A 20,179-nucleotide genomic window follows, 5' to 3' on the forward strand; every position below is an offset into this window, starting at 1 on the left:
AAAATAAAAAGCCGAATGTTATTCGGAATAAATTTCAAATATTCAGAAGCAAAATATTCTTGCAGAGAAAAAAGAAATAAAAAGGTTAACTGTAAGAAAGATCAAAGTAACTAATTGAAAACAGTTCGGATTCTTGAATAAATTGTAAAATAAAGAACTAAATAAAAGTAAAAATAAGAAAAAGAAACAAACATAACGAACAATAACTCTCTGAGAAGAAACTAAAAGAAGGGTTTAGGTGTCTAGAGTACCAAGTATCTGAGGTTCCAAACAATTAAATATACCTACAATGTCAAACCCTTGGGTATTAAATGTTGGATTTCTAGGTTCCAAAAGTTTAGATATCTAAGCTTCTAAACACTAGGAGCAGTTAGAGCCCCAAATATTTAGGTAGCTAAAGTTTCAAAAACTTTACACTTCTCAAAGGTCTAAGCATTTATGTATCTACTCGGAGCTTCAAATACTTAAGTATCTCCAAGCCAACATTAGGCTTGACACCTGAGATTCCAAACGCTCGAATCAACTCGAAAACAAAACTCACCAAAAGGGATCCAAAGAAACAAACAATTCCTGCTACTTTCCCTGGGGAAAACGCTCGACCGAAGAGGACACACTTCACAGACAACCAGTGATGAAAACGACCGCGCGACGGACCGAAGAGGGCCTCTGAACAGCATCCGTCGTGTTCCGTTTTCTGGGCGTGTGATACTTTCTATATTTACATAATTTCGCCGGGATGGAGCGGTTTCGTCGGGACGTTAGATTAGTAGAGATTCGCGGTTTTCAGAGGCAGCGGGTCCAACAGATACGGAGGTAGCGCCGCTGAGAAAGGCCTCGGGCTACAGGAGCCCCATGTTCCTCCGCCGCTGTTGCTTCCCCGTGTGTTCGGCGAGTTCCCTTCGGCAGCCGTGTCGCTGGTGTGTTTGACGCTGACGAGATTCGGGTTCGGGATCGGTTTCACCTCGTTCGTCGACATCACGTTGTTCGAGCTGCCCGGCGGCGTCGCTGGACTTCTCGGAGAACGGCCCTCGGCCTTCACGTTGCCACCTACGGGACTGGAAGCGCCGCTGTCCACCCCTATCCCGCTCTGCGAGGTGGATTTCTGCTGCGCCAGCCTCTCCTGCTTCCGGAATTTCGCACGCCGGTTTTGGAACCACACCTGCAATCACAGAACCACACAGATCCTCAAGTGAACGTAGATAGAGATTTCTTTTCAAGGAGTTGGATTGGTTTCGCCTGACTACATAATCATAATTATTATAGTAATCCTATGATCGAAAAGTTCCTTCGTTATAATCTTTGCGCTTATTCGAGTGAAAGAGCGCGCGCGACCACCGGGTGGGGGAAAAAAAATCAGTCAAAAAAACGTCTGTGGATCCACGGAGACAGAATGAAAGAGGGGGTGGTGTCGGACGGCGTAAAAGCGCGTCATGTCCATGTCCAGCTCGTCAGAGCGAAACGTCGGCGCAGGCAGCGCTCGTAATTGGCTCTAGTTGGCCAAATGAAATATTTAACGAATAAAATAAACGGAAAGCGGCGGTGACCTGCATGTTAAAGTAGCGGATTTATTTGCTTTACCGTTTATCTGACCAGCAAAGCCACCCTCTCTCTTCCGCGATCGTTCGTCTCTCTCTCTCTCTCTCTCTCTCTCCGTATCCCCTTTTCGTTCGTTCCTCGACGTGTGTGCACGTGGATCCCACCCCTAGATTTTCCAGGGGCGGCTACGTTGTAGGAGCTGGCTGAGTGGTAGAAGCCGGGAAAGAGGGGGAAAGGGGTGGATTCAGAGAGTCAGGGGCGCGGGACACCATGATGAACGTGATTGCCCTTTCCGGACGGCAAACACTGCTATTGGATTTTTATCAGCTGCTGCTGCTGCTGCTGGCTGGCTGACTGCTGCTTCTGTTCAACGGCCGCGCGGCGTCTCTTCTTCTCTCTCTCTCTCTCTCTCTCTCTCTCTCTCTCTCTCTCTCTCTCTTTCGCTCTTTCGCTCTATCTGTTCGAGAAATTTGTGTAAACTTCGAGAACAGTGAACGTAGGTCCAAACCTTCCTCCAGTGGATCCTTAGGCTCTCGTTGTGATTAAACAAACGATGATTTTATGGTCTCTATTTGGGTCATGGCAAGTCAGGTTTAGATTTTGATGGATTTCAGAGAGAGGTAGATGTTACTTCCTTTCTATTAAAGAGATTGGTACAAACTTTCAATTTGTGTCAATCAGTCAGATGACGATTTTACGACCGCAGATTCTAGATATTGACGATATGTCTGAGGTCATTTAGGAAAGCTGAAGGGATGATGAATCGGAAACGCAAATTGCCAATTTTAAAACGACACACATGAAGATACTACTGTTTGGAGAACAGCTCGTTGAAAAGAAGAAGGGAATTTGGAAAGTCGAGCTACGCAATGCCGACGTCGCGGAATTTATAATTCGCAAAAGTCGGGAGGGAAATTTGAAAGAACCGAGCGAGGGCTATTTGATTGGCAGTGGAGGAAAGTAACGATGCGTAGGCAACGGGGCGTGTAGGAGCCGGGCTTAAATATTTATCCAAAACGAGGTGGACATCTGTCGGTGCGGCTCGTTGCATTTTATTTAGGCGTACTGTATTTATTTAACATTAACGCCGGCACGTAGTCTCCCTAATTCACGCCGTCGTCGTCGTCCGTTCGGCAAACAACGGCACACATGCTACGGTCTCTTCGGGGTTTGGTCCGTGGCCAAATACGAATTATTAGTGTTGTCACTGGCACGTACCCGCCCGCGTTTCTGCCTGCGTTACACAGTTTTTCCTCTCGACGATGACGTAATTTTATTACAGCCACCGTCGGCAGCATTTGTTAATCTATTCTTCTCTCCCACAATCAGAAACACCTTCGAACGACCGTCTTGCCGAAATTAAAAGCTACGACAGAGAAGCGACGTCCTTACGAACTGTAAAAAATGACCAATTTGTAATTTCTCACTTGGAACTTTATGGATTTTTGAGGATCTTCGTGCAAAATACATATATAAATTTGAGTTTTGGCAGATTCGAGCTCCCAATTTAGAAATTGGCGTTTCAGACTGTTAACAGTATATTGCAATAAATAACAGAAATGAGACTAATGTATGAGACAAACACTAATGAAAATTGCTACTTCCTCACAATTTATTCTGCCGTTCTGAATTACCGACTATAAAATCTCAATGGATTTCAAATTAAAAAGAAAAATTATTCGTAATAATTAAATTAAATTCATACCAACTGAATTATCCCGAAATTATAGATTTCAAATAAAATATACATCCTAATACTTGTTTCATCGAAATACATGAAATTGAAGTGCGCCAATCAGGTTAGACTAGGGGACCTAGAAAACGATCAAAATTAAAAGTTTTGGCAACTGGAACGTCTGTCTGAAGCATTCGAGGTCACAGATCCGCCAGATTTATGCCGCTTTAAATTTTCTCATTCTTCTAACAGCATGTTCACGCAAAGTGAAATATCGATTCGTTTGAATTTCGGAACCTAATCCGAGAAGAGAACTGTAAATACGTTTGACAAAGAGGGGAAGGAGGCTTATAGACACGGACCATTAGGGATTCCGTGCCGATAGAAACAAGTTTGCGGTGTATTTGCTCGTTAGATTAACCCTCGCGATTCGTGAGTCGTTGTGATTTCCTCCTTCTGAATAGGTTAGCCAAAGATTGCATCCCTAAGGGGCTGGCAACTATGCTGGCTTACCAATGAACATCCGAACTCGAAAAGAAGAATATTTCGCCACTGAAAGCTGTGGGAGCGAATTGGATCTTGTGAAATGAATCGAGAAGAATATTTTACCCGAGATAAATATGATACGAGATGTGAGATACTCGTGTAGATCCGTTGATTAGGAAGATAACTATACGACGAGATATCAATCGTAGGAAATTAGACGTCAACAATAATTTTTCGCGCTCCAGTAATGTTTTTCAAGGAAAATTTCAAATTAATCTTCTTCTACGAAACGTACAGTGATTCTTAAATCCAAATATAATAATGTTATTTCGTTAGTATTTTTGAGTAGATCTCTATTCTACGTTTTTATGGGCGACGAAAACATTCATAAGAAAGTCCGGGGAGCTCGGAATTAATTGAATTAATAAAGGAAGTATGCCGAAATACTCAAACGCGGGGAAGTTACTGGCGAATGCTCAGCTTCCGGCGGGAGCACTCGAAGTTCGGAAATCTTTCGAATTTTAAACAACCTGGCCAACATTCTTGAGGATTTGAGTGAGAAGTGTGAAGTGAAAGTTAGAAAAACAGGATAACGAGATTAAGATACAAGCTTCGTTGAACTTCGTTCGTTTACATACGAAAGCGAAGAAGAGAGCAGATCGCACGTAGAAAAACAAAAATCACAGTTTCCAAGTTTTTCGAAAATTTCCAAACAGGGCGCGCTGGAATACCGAACGCTTTTCGCCAAGAAGAACGAAACTTGGAAACTTTTTAAAGAATTTACGAAAATGTTGTCACGACGTAAATTTCCTTTCAATTAACAATAATCCAACTGACCACGTATTTAGACTTCTTCGCGGATTCTTTTTAATTTTTATTTGCTGCAAAAGGATTAATTAAGTTTACATTTCCCGATAAATGTCAAAATTTTAAGTTTAAAGTTTCGTGCTCGGGCCTGGATGATCTATACATCGAATTTCCATCTGTTTCCGACTCGTTAATTCCAATTTCAGCTGATGAATTTTTAAGGTAGCGTCATTTGGACGTTGAAAGCGAAAGATATGACGCACGATCAGAGCAAAGGATTCGCTCTTCAGGCCGAAGGATGTTGAAGCTCGTGAAAGATTCACGGCACGTCCAAGATTCTCTCGATGCGTCACATTAAGCTAGTTATAAGGATATATCCGAAGTGGTGCTATCAATATCACGGCGGCAGGAAGTCAAGAGAAATCACTGTTACGTCGGATCACTTCCGCTTTGACGATAAATCAGACGAAGACGCGCGATTTTCACACTCCGCTGAATAATACAGACGAAATACAATTCAATCACAATTCGAACATTCAATCTAACCTAAACGTACGCATCACCAGATCCTCTTTTCCTTTATTTTTGAAGAATTTTTTTTATCAGCGAATCATTCGTCATGTTCAGAGAAATAACAAATTCGTATAGAAACAGCCAGATTTAATATTCAATCGGAACTAGCAATTAAAGTTCAATCATTGGAAATTCAAATTCAATTCAATTTAATCAATATCGTTGTCTCGTCCGTTTGACAGAGACGACATTCCACCCAGCAGCTCACAGTCAATTTTAATATTTAATTAACAATCAGAATATTCAACAATTAAATTTCAAGGAACAACTGAAACGTTCAACTTTTAGATTCTAAGCCTTGGAGGATCTTCAGACATTGACAAAGGTGGATATATTGTTCTTTAACATTGATAAATGAAATTGACGAAGGGAAGCACCGAATTATCCAGAATATAATATTACTGTTCCATTCTGTTTAATTTCTACTTGATTAATCTCAATTCTGAATGCAGATTAATACAATCAATCTCCATATTTATATTTAAGCGAGAGAATTTTTATTTTACATTTTAGGGGGCGGGGGTGGCTTCTTTGTTAATAAATAATTAATGGCAATTTTGTTCGTTCAAAGGTTAAGTACTAAAAGCCAGAGCAGTTAAGGATTCGCTAGGAGCATTAAATCAGACGTTCGATAATAGAATTGCAGTTGATGGTGATTGCTACACTCTCAGCCGTCAGAAATTACCTTCTTCAATTAACCAAATAAGTTCGGAAACGCATGGCCCTGCAGAGACAAAATCTTGATTAAGAGATGCATTGGACAGGCCGATCCGACTTGATGAATAAATCGCTATGGACAGATCTCATTAACTGCGTATCCACTTTCCTGTCTGACCACAACCGTCACGGTTCACTGTCGCTGCTTCACGGCTATCTATTTCACTATTCAAGCCAAGCGAAACAGCATTTTCCAACAGTATACATGGTCGTCGTAACTTTAGCATAACGAGACCGTGTAAATCGACCAAGTGTGCATTTCAGGCGTTAGGTAAGTAATTAAGTAATTGATTCAAATATGAGAAAAGAAGAATCTCGAATCTTGGTCAAGGCCGTATTTCGGTTCGATTGCGATTCAGTTTTCAGTTTTCAGCATTTCCCGGTTTAATTTCTTTTACCATTGAAATTTTCTTTTTAATGTCTACAATTTGTCTACCTTTTTAGTGTCTGCTTTTTTCTTTATTGCCACGGATTATTCTTTCCTGCGCGTTTTCTTAGCATTAGAATTTCTTGTCAAGTGTTATTTTCCATTGCATCCTTGAACTGTTTTCTTTTTATTACCGGAATGCTTTTCTTGATGTTGCTCTCATTTCAGAATGCTTCTCAACTAATTAACTCTTCAACAAAACAAAACGATTTTCCAATTTCTCAATTCTCAGTTTAGTTTCTATCTCTAAATCTTATTTCCAAAATTCCAGATTCCAACAAGATGCAATAAACTCTCTTCTAAGTTAATCCTTTTGCAAAAAAAAAACTTCTTACCCCTCAAAAAATCAAATACCCCACTTACGTGCATTCATATTGAACAAATTCCAAGTATAACGTTTTAAATACTTCGACTGCTAGTTCCTGTATCTTGTAGAGCCATTTTTAACACCAATTACCCAGCTTGATCTGGACCATCAGCGAGATAACGCAGCAGACGAGCATCGAAGAAGTTCCAGACGAAACGGTGGATACCGTTGTGCACCGGTGTTTGCAACAGCCGACGTCGTTCTCCGTAGATGATACCCAGCAGGACAGTTTTTAATCACCGTAAGTGGATCTACATAGAGCTCGCAATTACCAGGGCACACTCCGGCCATGGGCCCCTTGTGTATCAGCCACCCTCGGCCTACCAGAGCCGAGCCAGCTCGAATGTTTTCCCCATTTCATCCCTCGGTGCCAGCGAGCCAACCCTCCTCCGCCCTCTTCTCTCTTCTCTCCTTGCCTATTTCCCAACGAGGATCCTTTCGTTGGAAGCGTTATTGCCTATTCCGTCGTTGCTTTTTGATCTTTCCTACGTCTTCCCTGTTCATTTATCATTTATTCTCTTCCACGCCGGATATATTTTTCTGCCTCTCTTTCCCCCGGTTTCCTTTTTCCTCCATATACCTCGGCTGTAGTTTGTCCGTTGTCTGGAGATGCTGTTCAATAGATCCCTTAGCTCTTGAAGACGATGTAGATTATTAAACTCTGTTAAGATGTAGGAAAAAGTCATCTCCAAGATGATCCAATTCTTTCTTCACTATGGAACATCTCAAATGTAGCGGTATTTCTTTTCCTAGATATTTTGGCATTATCAGTGAGTTCTACTTCTCAAAATAACAATAGTATTGGATTATACATTTATATTGTACAGAGTTCGTCCATTCTAAATTCAGAGTAATATCATCAATATTGTAAGATATCTTTGTTCATCCATAGCATTCTGATTTTATTCTTAAAGTTTGTTCATCATGTAACATTTCTTTTCATTGTGGAATAGTCTGTTAAAATACTATACTGAATTTTTATTATCATTTCACCATGATATAGAATATGAACTTTTACTTAATACGGACATGTGATAGTGTTTACTGCACCCAAAGAAGAGTGTCTTTATGTTTCTTTTACGTCCGTGTTTCAGGAGAACAAGTCTTTATATTTCTTCTCTACTCTTTTCCAGAGTGTGTTTTCTTCTTCTTTTTTTTTTTTTTTTTTTGAATACACTGTCTTTTTTCACCGGCGAAGATCCTTCGTCAGAGACCGGGACCTTGATCACCCTCTAGCATCCCGTGACGGTGATCGACCGTGTCCCACCGGGAAAAAGAAATTCATGTTGATTTTCCAGGACTCTCCCAAGGCTGTCTGCCTCTAAATTACTAGATCCTGTCCCTGTTCCCTTTGTTATATCTCTACCAGAACTTTTGGTAACTTCTGAAAAAGTTTTTATCTCGTACAAGTGAAATTTGATCAGAGTTGACTTTATTGGAACGTGTGAACTCTTTTAGAGGAAAAATTTCGTCAAAGTGTTTCCATGATACCCCACAAAGTGAAGAAAATTTTCTTTTCTGATCGCTTCATAGAAGATTGGAGAATAATACATAATACAACAATTTTCTTTCAAAACTTTCTGTCATAAGTTTATAGAAATTTCAATTTTTACAAATTTTTCAATCTCACTTAATACAGTATCCTTTTCGATTTCAACAAATAAGTAAATCTGGTATTAATACAAATTTTGGACGTTTCCTTATTTCAATAATTGCAATTACAATCACTCTAACGACGACACAAATCCCACATTCCACCGAACTCTCGAGATTCCAAGCAATAGAAAATGATTTCACGGAATTAGTCGTGCTAGCCAGATCGTTCCACTTCTTTCAATTGAACGTACACCCTCAGGACCTGGTAAGAGCAACGATTGTTGGTCCAGCAGTGCAACACCAGTTTGTTCACCCTCTGCCCCTCTTCTATTCTCTGCTGCATCCCACTGATGACACCATGGACCAGGGGTGGCAGAGTGTGTGTCGCGTGGCGACACGTTTCGCTGTTCTGAGTCACATGTCATTCCGTATGAATTACAACTCCATTAACGTTCAGGACAACCTGCGAGCATACATAATGCTGGCGAATTGAGCGGATCACCTCCTCAGCCAAGATGTTGATTTATAGGGAACGACGGAGGTACCCTGATACAAGGTTGAAGGGAGCCAATGCATCACAGAGTGATTGAATTTTTAATCTGTTACTTGGAAATCTTGCTTTGCCTTCCATTTGCCAGAGATGGGAGTTTCTTCTTTGTTTTTTGTTTTTTAAAGAAAACCAGAAATTTTCTTCATCTTCTTTTGTTTTTTTGCTTTAAAGTTATTTCTTCTCCTTTCTTTTTTTAGAATTTTCGTGATATTTGTTCACTGTTGCTAAATTGAAGAATAATGAAGAATTGAGTTTTTAATTTTCAGCTTGGGAATCTTGTTTTGAATTCTGATTTGAGACTGGTTGGAAACTGAAGAGTTCGCCATTCTTCTTGCTCTAAGTTCTCCTCTTTTTTCCATATTTTTGCTGGTTTCAGAGTTGCAAGAGATTTATTGCTCAAGTTTTTAGATTATTTATTGTTTCATATTGAACTGATTAGATTTTTGAAGGGAAGCGTAAAAGTTCTGCGAAATCTTGTGTTTCATTTTCACCTTTTCTTCCTTATCTTTGCTTCTTCCAAAACTTTAATGATACCTTGACGTAGTACGCAGAAATTCTACGATTTCCTTTCCTCTTCATTTCTATCGAATGCAGAAGTTTTTCGAAGAGAATTGTAAAAAATAAAGTTCTTTCCTTTTCTCTTCTTCTTTTATTAATTTAACCAGTTAATTAAACGATACAGATTACAAAGAATAAGAAATATCTTGCAAAGAGCAAGGAAAAAATCTCAAAAATAATTTGATTATACATAATTGTAGTTGAACATTGAAAGAAAATCTTGCAATGAAATATCTAAAATATCTAAAATGTAAAATATCTAATATAAATTTTATATAACTTATAGTAATTTTCATTTAGCTTCTGGTTTAATAAATGTAATTAATAAATCTAATAGATAGACAAAGTTCCAGATATCTTAAGATTGAACCTTAGGGTAGGAATAAGGGAAAACTCGAACTGACTACCCTTCATCAGGGAAAACCTCTCTAGAAATGGTGGTCGGCCCGCAATGCCACAAACTACTAGAAAATTGATAGTAACTTCACGTTTAATTATCATGCGTGCATAGTACACTCGTGCTTATGGTCTGCTGATAAGCGAAACAGAATTTCCAGTTGCACGTGCTAGATAGTTATAGTTCCTCGTTCCGCAACTTTTTACAATTATTAGAAATGTAAAAGCGCTTTTATCAAGTAATGAAATTACGTAAGAAATTGTAGAATAGCAAAATTAGAAACTTCAAGAATAGAAAAACTTAATTTCGTTACTATCGAGAAACAAAAAACCGGGTATTATAGAATTAGAGGAAAATTAAGAATTCTGTTTTCACAATAAGTGGATTAAAGCGTTCCAGCTCCTCCGTTAATAATAGAATAACGAAATTTTAGTTACTGGCAATGCAAGAATTATAAAATTAGAAATTCTGTTGATAATAGAATCGATAATGAAATTACTGATAACAGAATAATTAATTTTTGGTTATTGACATTAATAAAATAAATTACCAAGTTACCAAGGTAAAAATCCCGTTTCCGCGAGGAATACGTTAAAACGTTCCACAAGTTCTCCTCGTTAACAATAAAGGAACCGATATTTAGTCATTGTTATCAATAAACTGATGGAACGGACATTACAAAATTATAACATTGGGAAACCTATAAATATATTAAAATATTCTAAAGTATTCTCTTTGCGTGCAATATTAAATTCCTACATAAAAAGAGTTGAATTGCGAAATTTAGTTAGTAAGAAACGTATCAAAATAGCCGAACAATTAAGTTTTTTTTTTGTTATTAAAACTATTTTCAGAGGGAATCCAAATCCTGAAATTTCCATCACAAATAACTATCTCGAACAAATTGAGCCTGTTTATAACCGACATATCTTTGCATCGTATCCCATCGACAAGATTACATTTTCCCTCGATAATGCAATTTCTGAACGTTTTCAGAATATGTTACTGGGACATCGGTGATTAGTGTTACCAGCAATAAAGTTTCTAGCTAATTGAATTTACCGGCAGGCAATAAGCGTCAAAAGTGAACAGCCTGCTTCGCAATTAGGGAAATACGGATTTTACGACATTAAACTTGTTCTCGTCGGAGCAGATGCAATTTTCTCGTGCAAAATATTGTGCTAGCCATATATAGAATGTTTCAAAATTATAATATCAATCCAATAAAGGGGACAACCGTGATATTAACAAACGGGGAATTTTGTACATTTTCTACATTTCACAATAAAGAAATTATTATTATTAGAATTATTAGAATACATTGTATATATATTCAGACTATATATTGTTTAATTAATTTATGTCATTTCCTACTAAATTGTGGATAGTGTTTGAAACTTTTCTGAAATCCGACGGATACAGTTGGTCTAATGTGGATAAAAAATTCTAATATTAATATGTATTAGGATTATGAGATCAAGTTATAATCAAGTTTGTGATTTTTGCATTTTAAAGAATTAAAATGATTCTTATCAATTACGAGTTTTAATACATTTATCAGAAATTTAATCCTCAAATATTATCATCAAATTAAAATAAATATTGTAATTTTTGTTGGATTACTAAAATTTCAGGTTGACAGAGATTAAAGTTATAAAAATGTTATAGTTCCACCAATCTAATGATATCAATTAAGAACAATATTTTGATAGAAATTTTACCAATGAACAAAGGAAATACTTTAAAAGATTTCATTATATATAGACAAGAATATGGTAAAGTAAAAGAATATAGTGCAACAGATGAAAACTATTAACATAGTTGTGTAATATTAGCTAAAATTTTTTGAAATATTTTGGAAAGTAAAGGGAAAAAATCCATCTATCTAAAAATTTTTGCACACCGCTACATCCCTGCCACTCAACAATTAATTAATGCTACTTAACAAGCTCTCTGAGAAGTTTTATTCACAGTGTCGTCGTGATCGTCGCGCGTGTAATCTCCTTCACTTGGACCGTGTAATAAATTTTATCCGATACGAAAGGAGTTCGGCATATTATAGCACGGAATATGATCATCATTTTCCTCTGAGCACTAACGCGGGAGCCTCTGTGATTGGCAAGCATGATTATTATTACAGGAGGATCGAGATTAAGAAAGACGTTGGTTCCTGATAGACCCTCGTCTATCGGAGCCACTCTATTTTTGGCATCGAGACCAGACATCTGCTCAAAATGTGCACTCTCGGAAGTGCGATCGAGAAATAGGAAGTAAGAAACTAGACGGAAATGTCATTCACCTTAAATTCATCAATATCCAGGATTAAAGTGACTAAAATAGCCTTCTTTTTCTTCAAAGAGATAGTGAAGATTAAAAATTACGAGGGTGAGATTGACTGATTAAATGGGGTAATACGAGAAATAGAGTTATTTAGGATGTGAGAAGATTGGTGAATAGTCATTCAGATGGGATTCATTCATCTTGGATAAAATTCATTACGGGACAGTGAATTTTATTGCATGAGAAAGATCAAACTCATATTTTTGTGAACATGACTGAAGAAATAGAATCCAAGTAGATTCTTGTTTTATCTACTAAGTATTTATGACTAGATTTATGACTAGATCTTGAATTTGTGATAAATGTATTAATAATTAGAAACAATATTTAATTATCCCCTTTTGAAATAAACGAAATAACATAAAATCGTGTTCTACTTAAAAACATAAAACAGCATAAAAGTCTAATAAGGAAATCGAGCTAAAAACTTGTTAATCAAAGATAGAAGAGAATATCTCAAAAAAGAGAAACAAAGAATGGATACGTCGACGCGACAGAGGCTAAAAGAAAATTGGTTGGCCCTTAAAAGCTCGTGAGAGCCGACGAAAATGCAAAACACGTCGATTGGATCATAAATCTTGCGCGTTCGATTCTACATCACGGGAAGACACGGGGATCTCCCTCCTGAATCTGCAGCACGCTAGAAGTTCAAGTTAATCCGTCACGTGCATTAGACGGTATAATCCATCAAGTAGCGACTTGCAGGTAACCGTGAAAACGAAAATGGGGCTTGTAATGCAATTACATGGCGCCCGGGTTCTACCATCGTCCTTGTCCCTCCATTTTCGGCCCTCCATTTTAGGCGATGCTGGAGGAAGGACTCTCAACTAAATGCGAACGAGCCTATTGTTTGGATTATGTCTTGCTGTTTTTCTCCATCAGCTATCTGTCTAATTCACGTATTTTTTAGGGAAGTTTATCGAACTTCTTAAATTTGTAGAATCGTTACACTTGTAAAAGTTATACGTTATTCATTTGTCGAGTCCCATTGTATTATCATTCAATTAAGAAAGAAAAAGAGAGATCTTATTGAACATTATGAAAAAAAAAGATAGTGAGTTATGCAATTTGTTATGCATATTAATTTTTGTAACTACATCTGAAAATTTATTATTATCGTCTCTTTATGAATACTGAATAGTGGAAGTTAGAACTATGCCTGAGTAAAAAGAAAAGTTCACAAAAAATGAGTTTATTGAACTATCTTTTTCTTTAAATCAAAACTTGAACTTCACTTACTTGGACTCTAGCTTCCGTCAGGTCGATTTTCATGGCGATTTCTTCTCTAGTGTAGATATCCGGATAGTGAGTCTCCTGGAAGGCACGCTCCAATTCTTTAAGCTGAGCTGATGTGAACGTTGTTCGTATCCGACGTTGTTTTCTCTTTTCCGCTAAACCGTCGTGTCCTGAGTAAGCCTTATATCCTAGTCCACCTAAAAAAGAAAAAAAGAATTGTAGAAATTAGGAATCAATGAAAAGCACAAGAATTAAATTTAATAGTTTTCAATTTTAGCTACGGACAACATAGATAGAAAATCTTGCAAGCAAATTCATAATTTGTAATTTTAATTGCGCAATTACAAAACCTTCAATTTCTATCTATCTTTTCTTATACTTTCACAAAACTCTACAACCAAATCCGTAGTTGATAGAATCTGAAGAAGATAAGAAGCAACTAGAGATGAACTTGTATCGTTATAAAACTTTCACCCAACATCAACTCTCTCTACATCAATTTATCTTAACTTTCTCCTAATGAGTAGTCAAAGACAGAACTTCCACAGGCTACCTCTAAATCAGCCACACATTGGCAAGACTGATAAGACATGAAGAAAATCAGTGGTGGTCGAATTACCTGGTCCAAGGAGCAACGTTTGCACGAGAACTCCGTGTCTCTGTGCAGGTGGTAGCTTATAGATTATAGAATATAGGTGAGGATGGCTGGGATAGCGAGCAAGGTAACCATAGCAATGAGTGACTGAAGGGAGAGAGGGCGAGAAAGAGTAAGCCAGGGGTAAAGGAAACGTGGGATGAGACAGTGCAGAGTCGGGTACAAGAGGAACGAGCCGGTAAATGAGGGAGAGACGAAGAAAGAGTGAGAAAGAGAGACAAGAATACGAAAGAGGAAGAAATAGAGAGTGAGAGAGAGAAAGAGCAGACGAGACACATCCATTGATTTTCAGTGCCATCTTGTCGTCGTTTCCAGAGGAAATACCACGGTGGTAGGATCGAGCATGGAGACCATCCCATGGCAATTTTCCCCTGAGAAAAGAAGGGCTCTTCTCTCTTTTTTTTTCTGGTGAAAAGACTGTCTTCTTCGCCCCGCCCAAGCATGGTGGTCTTCTTATACCTCTAATTGATTGTCCATTTGTAAATTCTATCGTTTTAATGATGTACTGTGTTTGATCTGTTCGCTGGTCCTTGAGGAATGCGAGTTTGCTGGATCGAAGAGGGAATTTCATTAAATTCCATTATAATTAGACAGATTTCTTTCCTTTGGAGTCTTCTGATTTTTTCCATTCTTGTCCACTGACCTCTGATTTATTGGCCATTTGTAAATTCCATTTAATGATGGAAATTACAATTAAAATTCATTATATTTTATTTAGCGTTTAATTTGTTCACTGGTGCTCGAAGAATGCGAATTTGCTGGATCGAAGAGGGAATTTCATTAAATTCCATTACAGTTAGACAGTTTCTTTTTCTATGGAATCCTTTGATTTCGTGTCTTATTCTATATTTATTGAAACTTGGACAATTATAGAGATAAGCAGAAAAATATTACAGTAACACGAGATAATTGTGCACAAAGAAAGCGAAGAAAATTTTAAATTTCTGAGTAGATAGGGAGATTTGAATTTTTTATTCTCTCGCTGAAGACACCAGATTAGAGATTTATGAAGTTTTTTATATTTTTTGAACAGTGAAAGAGCTATCTCTAGGATAAACAAATTATCTAAAAATAATGAATTTAGTAGATCTGGTCCAGAATTGAACATGGAATACAGATAGTAACCTCATAAAAATAATTTTAAATTGAAAAATTATAGTATACTGCAGACGTATGAACTTATAAGATAGAACCAAATTTTCCTTTTTACAAAAATCCACAAACAGATATTCTCCAATACCTATCTTCTTATCATACAAATATTATACATTTTTAAATATTGTGCAAATTTCATAAACTAAATCAGCAAAAACGAGAACTATTAAAATCTCAAATAATTTTGAGTATGATTAAAACAAAAACTAAACTAACATTATATAGACTAAAATTATTAGGACAAGAGCAAAATAAAAAAAAAAAAACAAAACACATTTTTCATCCAGAAAAGAGTCATCACAATCCATTCCCCTCTTCCCGAAGGAGCACGTAAGGATACTCACTCTGCAGATTAATGGCCGACGGGAAGATTGAGGCGGCGTGTCGGTGGACCTCTTGAGATCTGGCGGCCATTACTGAGCAGGGAGTTGCGTGGGCCCCGTGGTGCGCGTGGGCATGAGAGTGGGTGGTGTGATGGGCCCCCAACGGCGTGGTGCTACCAGTACTCGTAGTTCCCGCGTTGCCTGGATAGCCAGCAGCCCTCGCAGCCGTGTACCGATAAGCAGCCTGACTCATTTGTGAACAAGAACTCAGGTCCCCGTATCCACATTGCATTTCACTGGCGGCCAAAGCACAGCTAGATGCCTCGAAACCAGCGGCCGCGGCGGCAGCCGCCTGATTCAAGTATGAATAATCCATCGTTCACTCGTAACACTGAAATTGGGGGTGAAAAGTGCAGTTCCTTCGTCACAGGCGTGTCTGACTTCGTCAGAGGCGGATAGACGAGGGCACTGAGCGCGGAGCACCTCGACAGTTCATCGAAACAGTTTATCTCTTCTCCATCTTGGCTCTTCACTCGATCAGAATTCCATAAACTGAATCCTTCTCGTTGTTGGTAGATCTTGGATGATTCCAGTAGAACCAAGACGTTGGTAGATTTGATTCACGTTCTTAAGTTGAGTGGACCAGATGGTTCTTGCAAATACTGGAATATACTGATACGATGAATCTGTACGCAGATCGGATTAAAAAGAAGACGAGAGTGTCGCGAGAATAGAAGCTGAGGGCCCCGGCCGGGCCCTAGCCGCGGCGTTGCTTCCGGCCCTAGCAGCGGCGTGCTTCTTCGTCGTCGGAAATCTCGGCTAATCGGAAGCCAGAATGTAGAAGCAGCGGTGGCAACGTCACGTAATTCTCTCTGGTCGCGGACAAGAGCTAAGGGACGCGGGCGGCAGCCGGTTGCTCGATAGCGGCTTATGACGCGTAATCGGATCAGCGATATCAAATTATTGCGATTATAGCCGCGGATAGAAAGAAGTTTTTCGGCCCGCTTAAGAGAGCCCGAGACGACCGACTGGTGGGTCTCCTCAAAATCAAATGATAAGCTTAATTCAATAACCGACGGAGAGGGTGCACGCCGGGGGTGTGGCCGTCGGTCGGTTACGGTGAAACGGGTTTGGTCACTGTCTAACGTTCTCTGAACGCTGATTCGTCGATCCCAGTTGCCACCCCCGGGGTGGATGAGAGAACAGTTGCCGCCCTCTGAGCTTCTGTATTCATCCCCGTACGTGTGCCACCCCCAGGTTCGTCGGGCGACCTCTCCCTAACAACCATCAGCCCGAATGAACGCTATCATTTGATGATGCCAGCCCTCTCTCCTGGTCTCGATTTTACGATCGATTCCGGAACAGGCCGTTTCCGCTGGACACCAGAGCCACGCTTTTCTTCCAGTCACCGTACGTATGTTTACGCCTAACTCCTTCTGCGCCTATCTTCGTGCAATGTGTGCTTCGCTTCCTGGATGATAATGCTGATACTGATCCTCTTCAGGTAAATCGAAAATGATGGATTACCGTGGTGAATGTTGAGTACGCTGTAAATGTAAGGCATTTCTTCGTTGAAACTACTGATTTTTACAGATTTTTTAAAAATTTAGTTTTAGATAAATCTCTTAATAAAATTTATACATGATATTTCTTTATAAAAAATATGTAGAAATTGAAAAATAGTACATGTGTGCATAAAAATTTTGTTTGTAATTAAATTTTGGTTTGGTATATATACATAAGTCTGTAATTAATGTAAAAATTCTCAATCTAGCAAATGATTATTAAACAATAGTATAATAATATCATGGCTGATGAAGTCGCAATAATATTCTCGTGAAATTGTCATGTTTTTACATCTCGTAGCTATTTACATATGACAGTAGAAACATGAAATATCGTGCAAATAAAGGCCAAGGGAGTAGAGAGCATGAAATATGATTTATCTGCAGATAGAGAAATTACATGACTAAACATGACACGGGAACGACCTTAGATAGGTGGTAGGAACCTGTGCGACACTTGTTTCGCACTTGTTCTCACGAAAGGGCCACGATGAGAGCAGTCCTGGTGCGCGACCCTCTTCCCCGTGTCTCGTCCCGGGGGAATTCTCTTCCAGGGTATGCGAACGTAGTATGCTGTGCAACACCAAATCGTCCATAGTGTGTATGCTGAGAATACACAGGAACGGGCGCAACCATTGGCGTACAATTCCCCATAACTTGTCCATGCCGCTGCAAGGGGACTCGAACCTGCATGAACGATTATAACATCAGGATTAAAATTGATACTTACAAAAAATTATACAAGAGATTACGTTCCCTCAAAAGATATAACATTTTTCTGTTACTGTGCTTGTATTGCAAAGGTGCAACATTATCTTCTTAGTTAATTATTAAATTTTCGCAATATTTTTTTGTAATTAATTTAAGAGCAAATTTAAAAGTAGTCAAACATTTGCATGACATTTAAATATTAAATTATTTAGAAGCTATATAAATTTTATAGGTTATGTAATAAAAACTATTCCATTTATGATTATTCAGGTTCAACAAGTGCAAATAAGTTGTGATCTATAAAAATTTAATAATAAATAGAAAGAAATTAATAAATTGATCTATCTGTGAGAAAGTATCACTGACTAAGAGAACCAGTTTAGTGTCTACGTCAATGGGAACATAGCAAACATGCGTGTGCGCGTAAACACCCGCACACTCGCATAAACGGCGTTTCGTCTTTTATATCAATAGAATGAGAGAACGTCAACCCCCCTTAGTGGTCTGATACATATGTCCTTGATTTGTCGGGAGAATAATATTCTCCTAGAAAGTTGATTAAATATTGGTTAGTGATCTCAGATGTCCTTTACCCCTCTACACTTCCATTCCATCGACTCGAAAACCCATAGGAATACAATTTAATATTTTCCACGTCCCAGAGATAGCCGACTATTTTTCTTCCGATCTACACGTGGTTCTCTCACTATCACCTTGTATTTTCGCGAATGAAACCGCTTTTATGTAGGCATATTTATCCTCTTATTCTCGAAAAATATTCGGCAAGAAGCAATAAAATTCGCTTTAAACTTCGCCAATATCATCACGTAGTCGACTCTCGTTACATAATGAAATCTCAAAATGTGTTATACAGTGCGTATAATATATTCATAAAAGGTTCCTATAGGTATTCGAATACTTTGTAAGCTACTGTACAATTATATTATTATAATTCAAATGTAATTATCGCGAAATGTGCCGGTAATTCTGATAAAATGAAGCATAAAATATATTCACGTGATAATTTACGTTAGCTTACTGTAAAACGTTACCGCGATCTGATTAAAATGGCGCACGATAATATATATTTGCCATACATTTGCCTTTTATACAATGTTATTGCAAGCTAATCCTATTTATCGCACATTAAATTTACAATTATCTTCTGCATGGTGATGCGTTAGTTTAATCTTCACAGAAATTAAATTAAAAAATCCAAATACAAAGATCTTTATATCCATAAAATAATTCCTACAATATTTTTCGAAATAATAACGTATAACGTATATCGAAATATGGAAAACGAACAAACTCATTATAATAGAATGTATTATAATAAAATATAGAATAGAACTTACCAAATTTATTTAATGGATAAACATTTTCCTGTTGTCTGTACTTGATAAACATTATGTTAATAAAAAATAATATATTTTTATGCTTGATGTGCAACACGGTTGTAACTGTCACCGGAAATACTAACTTGATACCAGTGCACTTTTTTTTTTGTTGAGTTGTCAACAGGTGGCACGTTGAATGTTAGAAATAGAAATTTCAAAATTAATGAAATTCAAATTTCATTCAAATTGTTTTATATATATTTTGATGACTTATGACATTTAATTTGTTAACATTAAATAGAAATTAAATTTAATTATTGCAATTAAAAAGTTTGATGAGTAGATAGCGCCACCATATCCGGTGAAACTATTCTATTGAAAAGTGCGGGAATGAGTGCGGGAATAAGTGCAAGGAATGAGTTAACGGAGACAGAAAAATAGTTTCAAATTACGAGTTTATTGTGAAAATAGTGTGGATTATTCATAGAATTGTTCAGTTGACAGCATATCTAAATATGTAAAGTAAGCTTCGACATTTTTTCCTATTAAATCTTGTTAAGAACGAAAATACGTGAGTTCAATGTTCCAAAAAATATTCCGATATTGTAGAAAAGCATTAAATAATATGTAAACCTTAATAATAGCATTAAATAATATGTAAACCTATAATTCGTAGGAATATAATTTTAAATGAAAAAGGAAACCTTTAGAAAATCATAGCACTATAACTTTAATGAAAATTTTTATATTTTTGTACAAGAATTAAACTAAGTGATAGTTAAACATTCAGTTTTAATGTTAGAAATTATACAAATCAAACGTCAGTATCAAAAACATACTTGAATAATGTGCAATAACGGAACATTTACATTAAATTTGATTTGCATATAATATAAAGTCGCAAAACTATTATTCCTTATATGTTACCTATACATTATTAATCTCTTATAACAGACACAGTTTTATTAAAATAAAATATAGTTTAAATAAATTTCCAAAACAGTCCTTGCTTATCTGTATAAATCTTACATTTCTCTAAATATGTGTAATAAATCTGTAACAATAAAAAAACATTTAATTATATAAATTAAACAATAATAAATAATTATATATAAAATTGTAAATAACAAACTGCACGCACCTTATTGAAATATAAGAATAAAGA

The 20,179-nt window shown here is 37.3% G+C and overlaps 1 protein-coding gene across 1 annotated transcript; it reads right to left on the reverse strand.

The window, feature by feature from the left end:
• Positions 1-489: 489 nt before the first annotated feature.
• LOC122537945 (homeobox protein ceh-17-like) lies at positions 490-16,242 on the reverse strand. Its single transcript, XM_043671626.1, has 3 exons — positions 15,420-16,242; positions 13,269-13,462; positions 490-1,159 (listed from the first exon to the last, which is right to left on the reverse strand). The coding sequence occupies exons 1-3, from the start codon at positions 15,772-15,774 to the stop codon at positions 764-766; spliced, it is 945 nt and encodes a 314-aa protein (XP_043527561.1). The 5' UTR covers positions 15,775-16,242; the 3' UTR covers positions 490-763.
• Positions 16,243-20,179: the final 3,937 nt, after the last annotated feature.

Source organism: Frieseomelitta varia, unplaced genomic scaffold, assembly GCF_011392965.1.
Source record: "Frieseomelitta varia isolate USP_RPSP 00005682 unplaced genomic scaffold, Fvar_1.2 scaffold_940, whole genome shotgun sequence".
Taxonomy (NCBI): domain Eukaryota; kingdom Metazoa; phylum Arthropoda; class Insecta; order Hymenoptera; family Apidae; genus Frieseomelitta; species Frieseomelitta varia.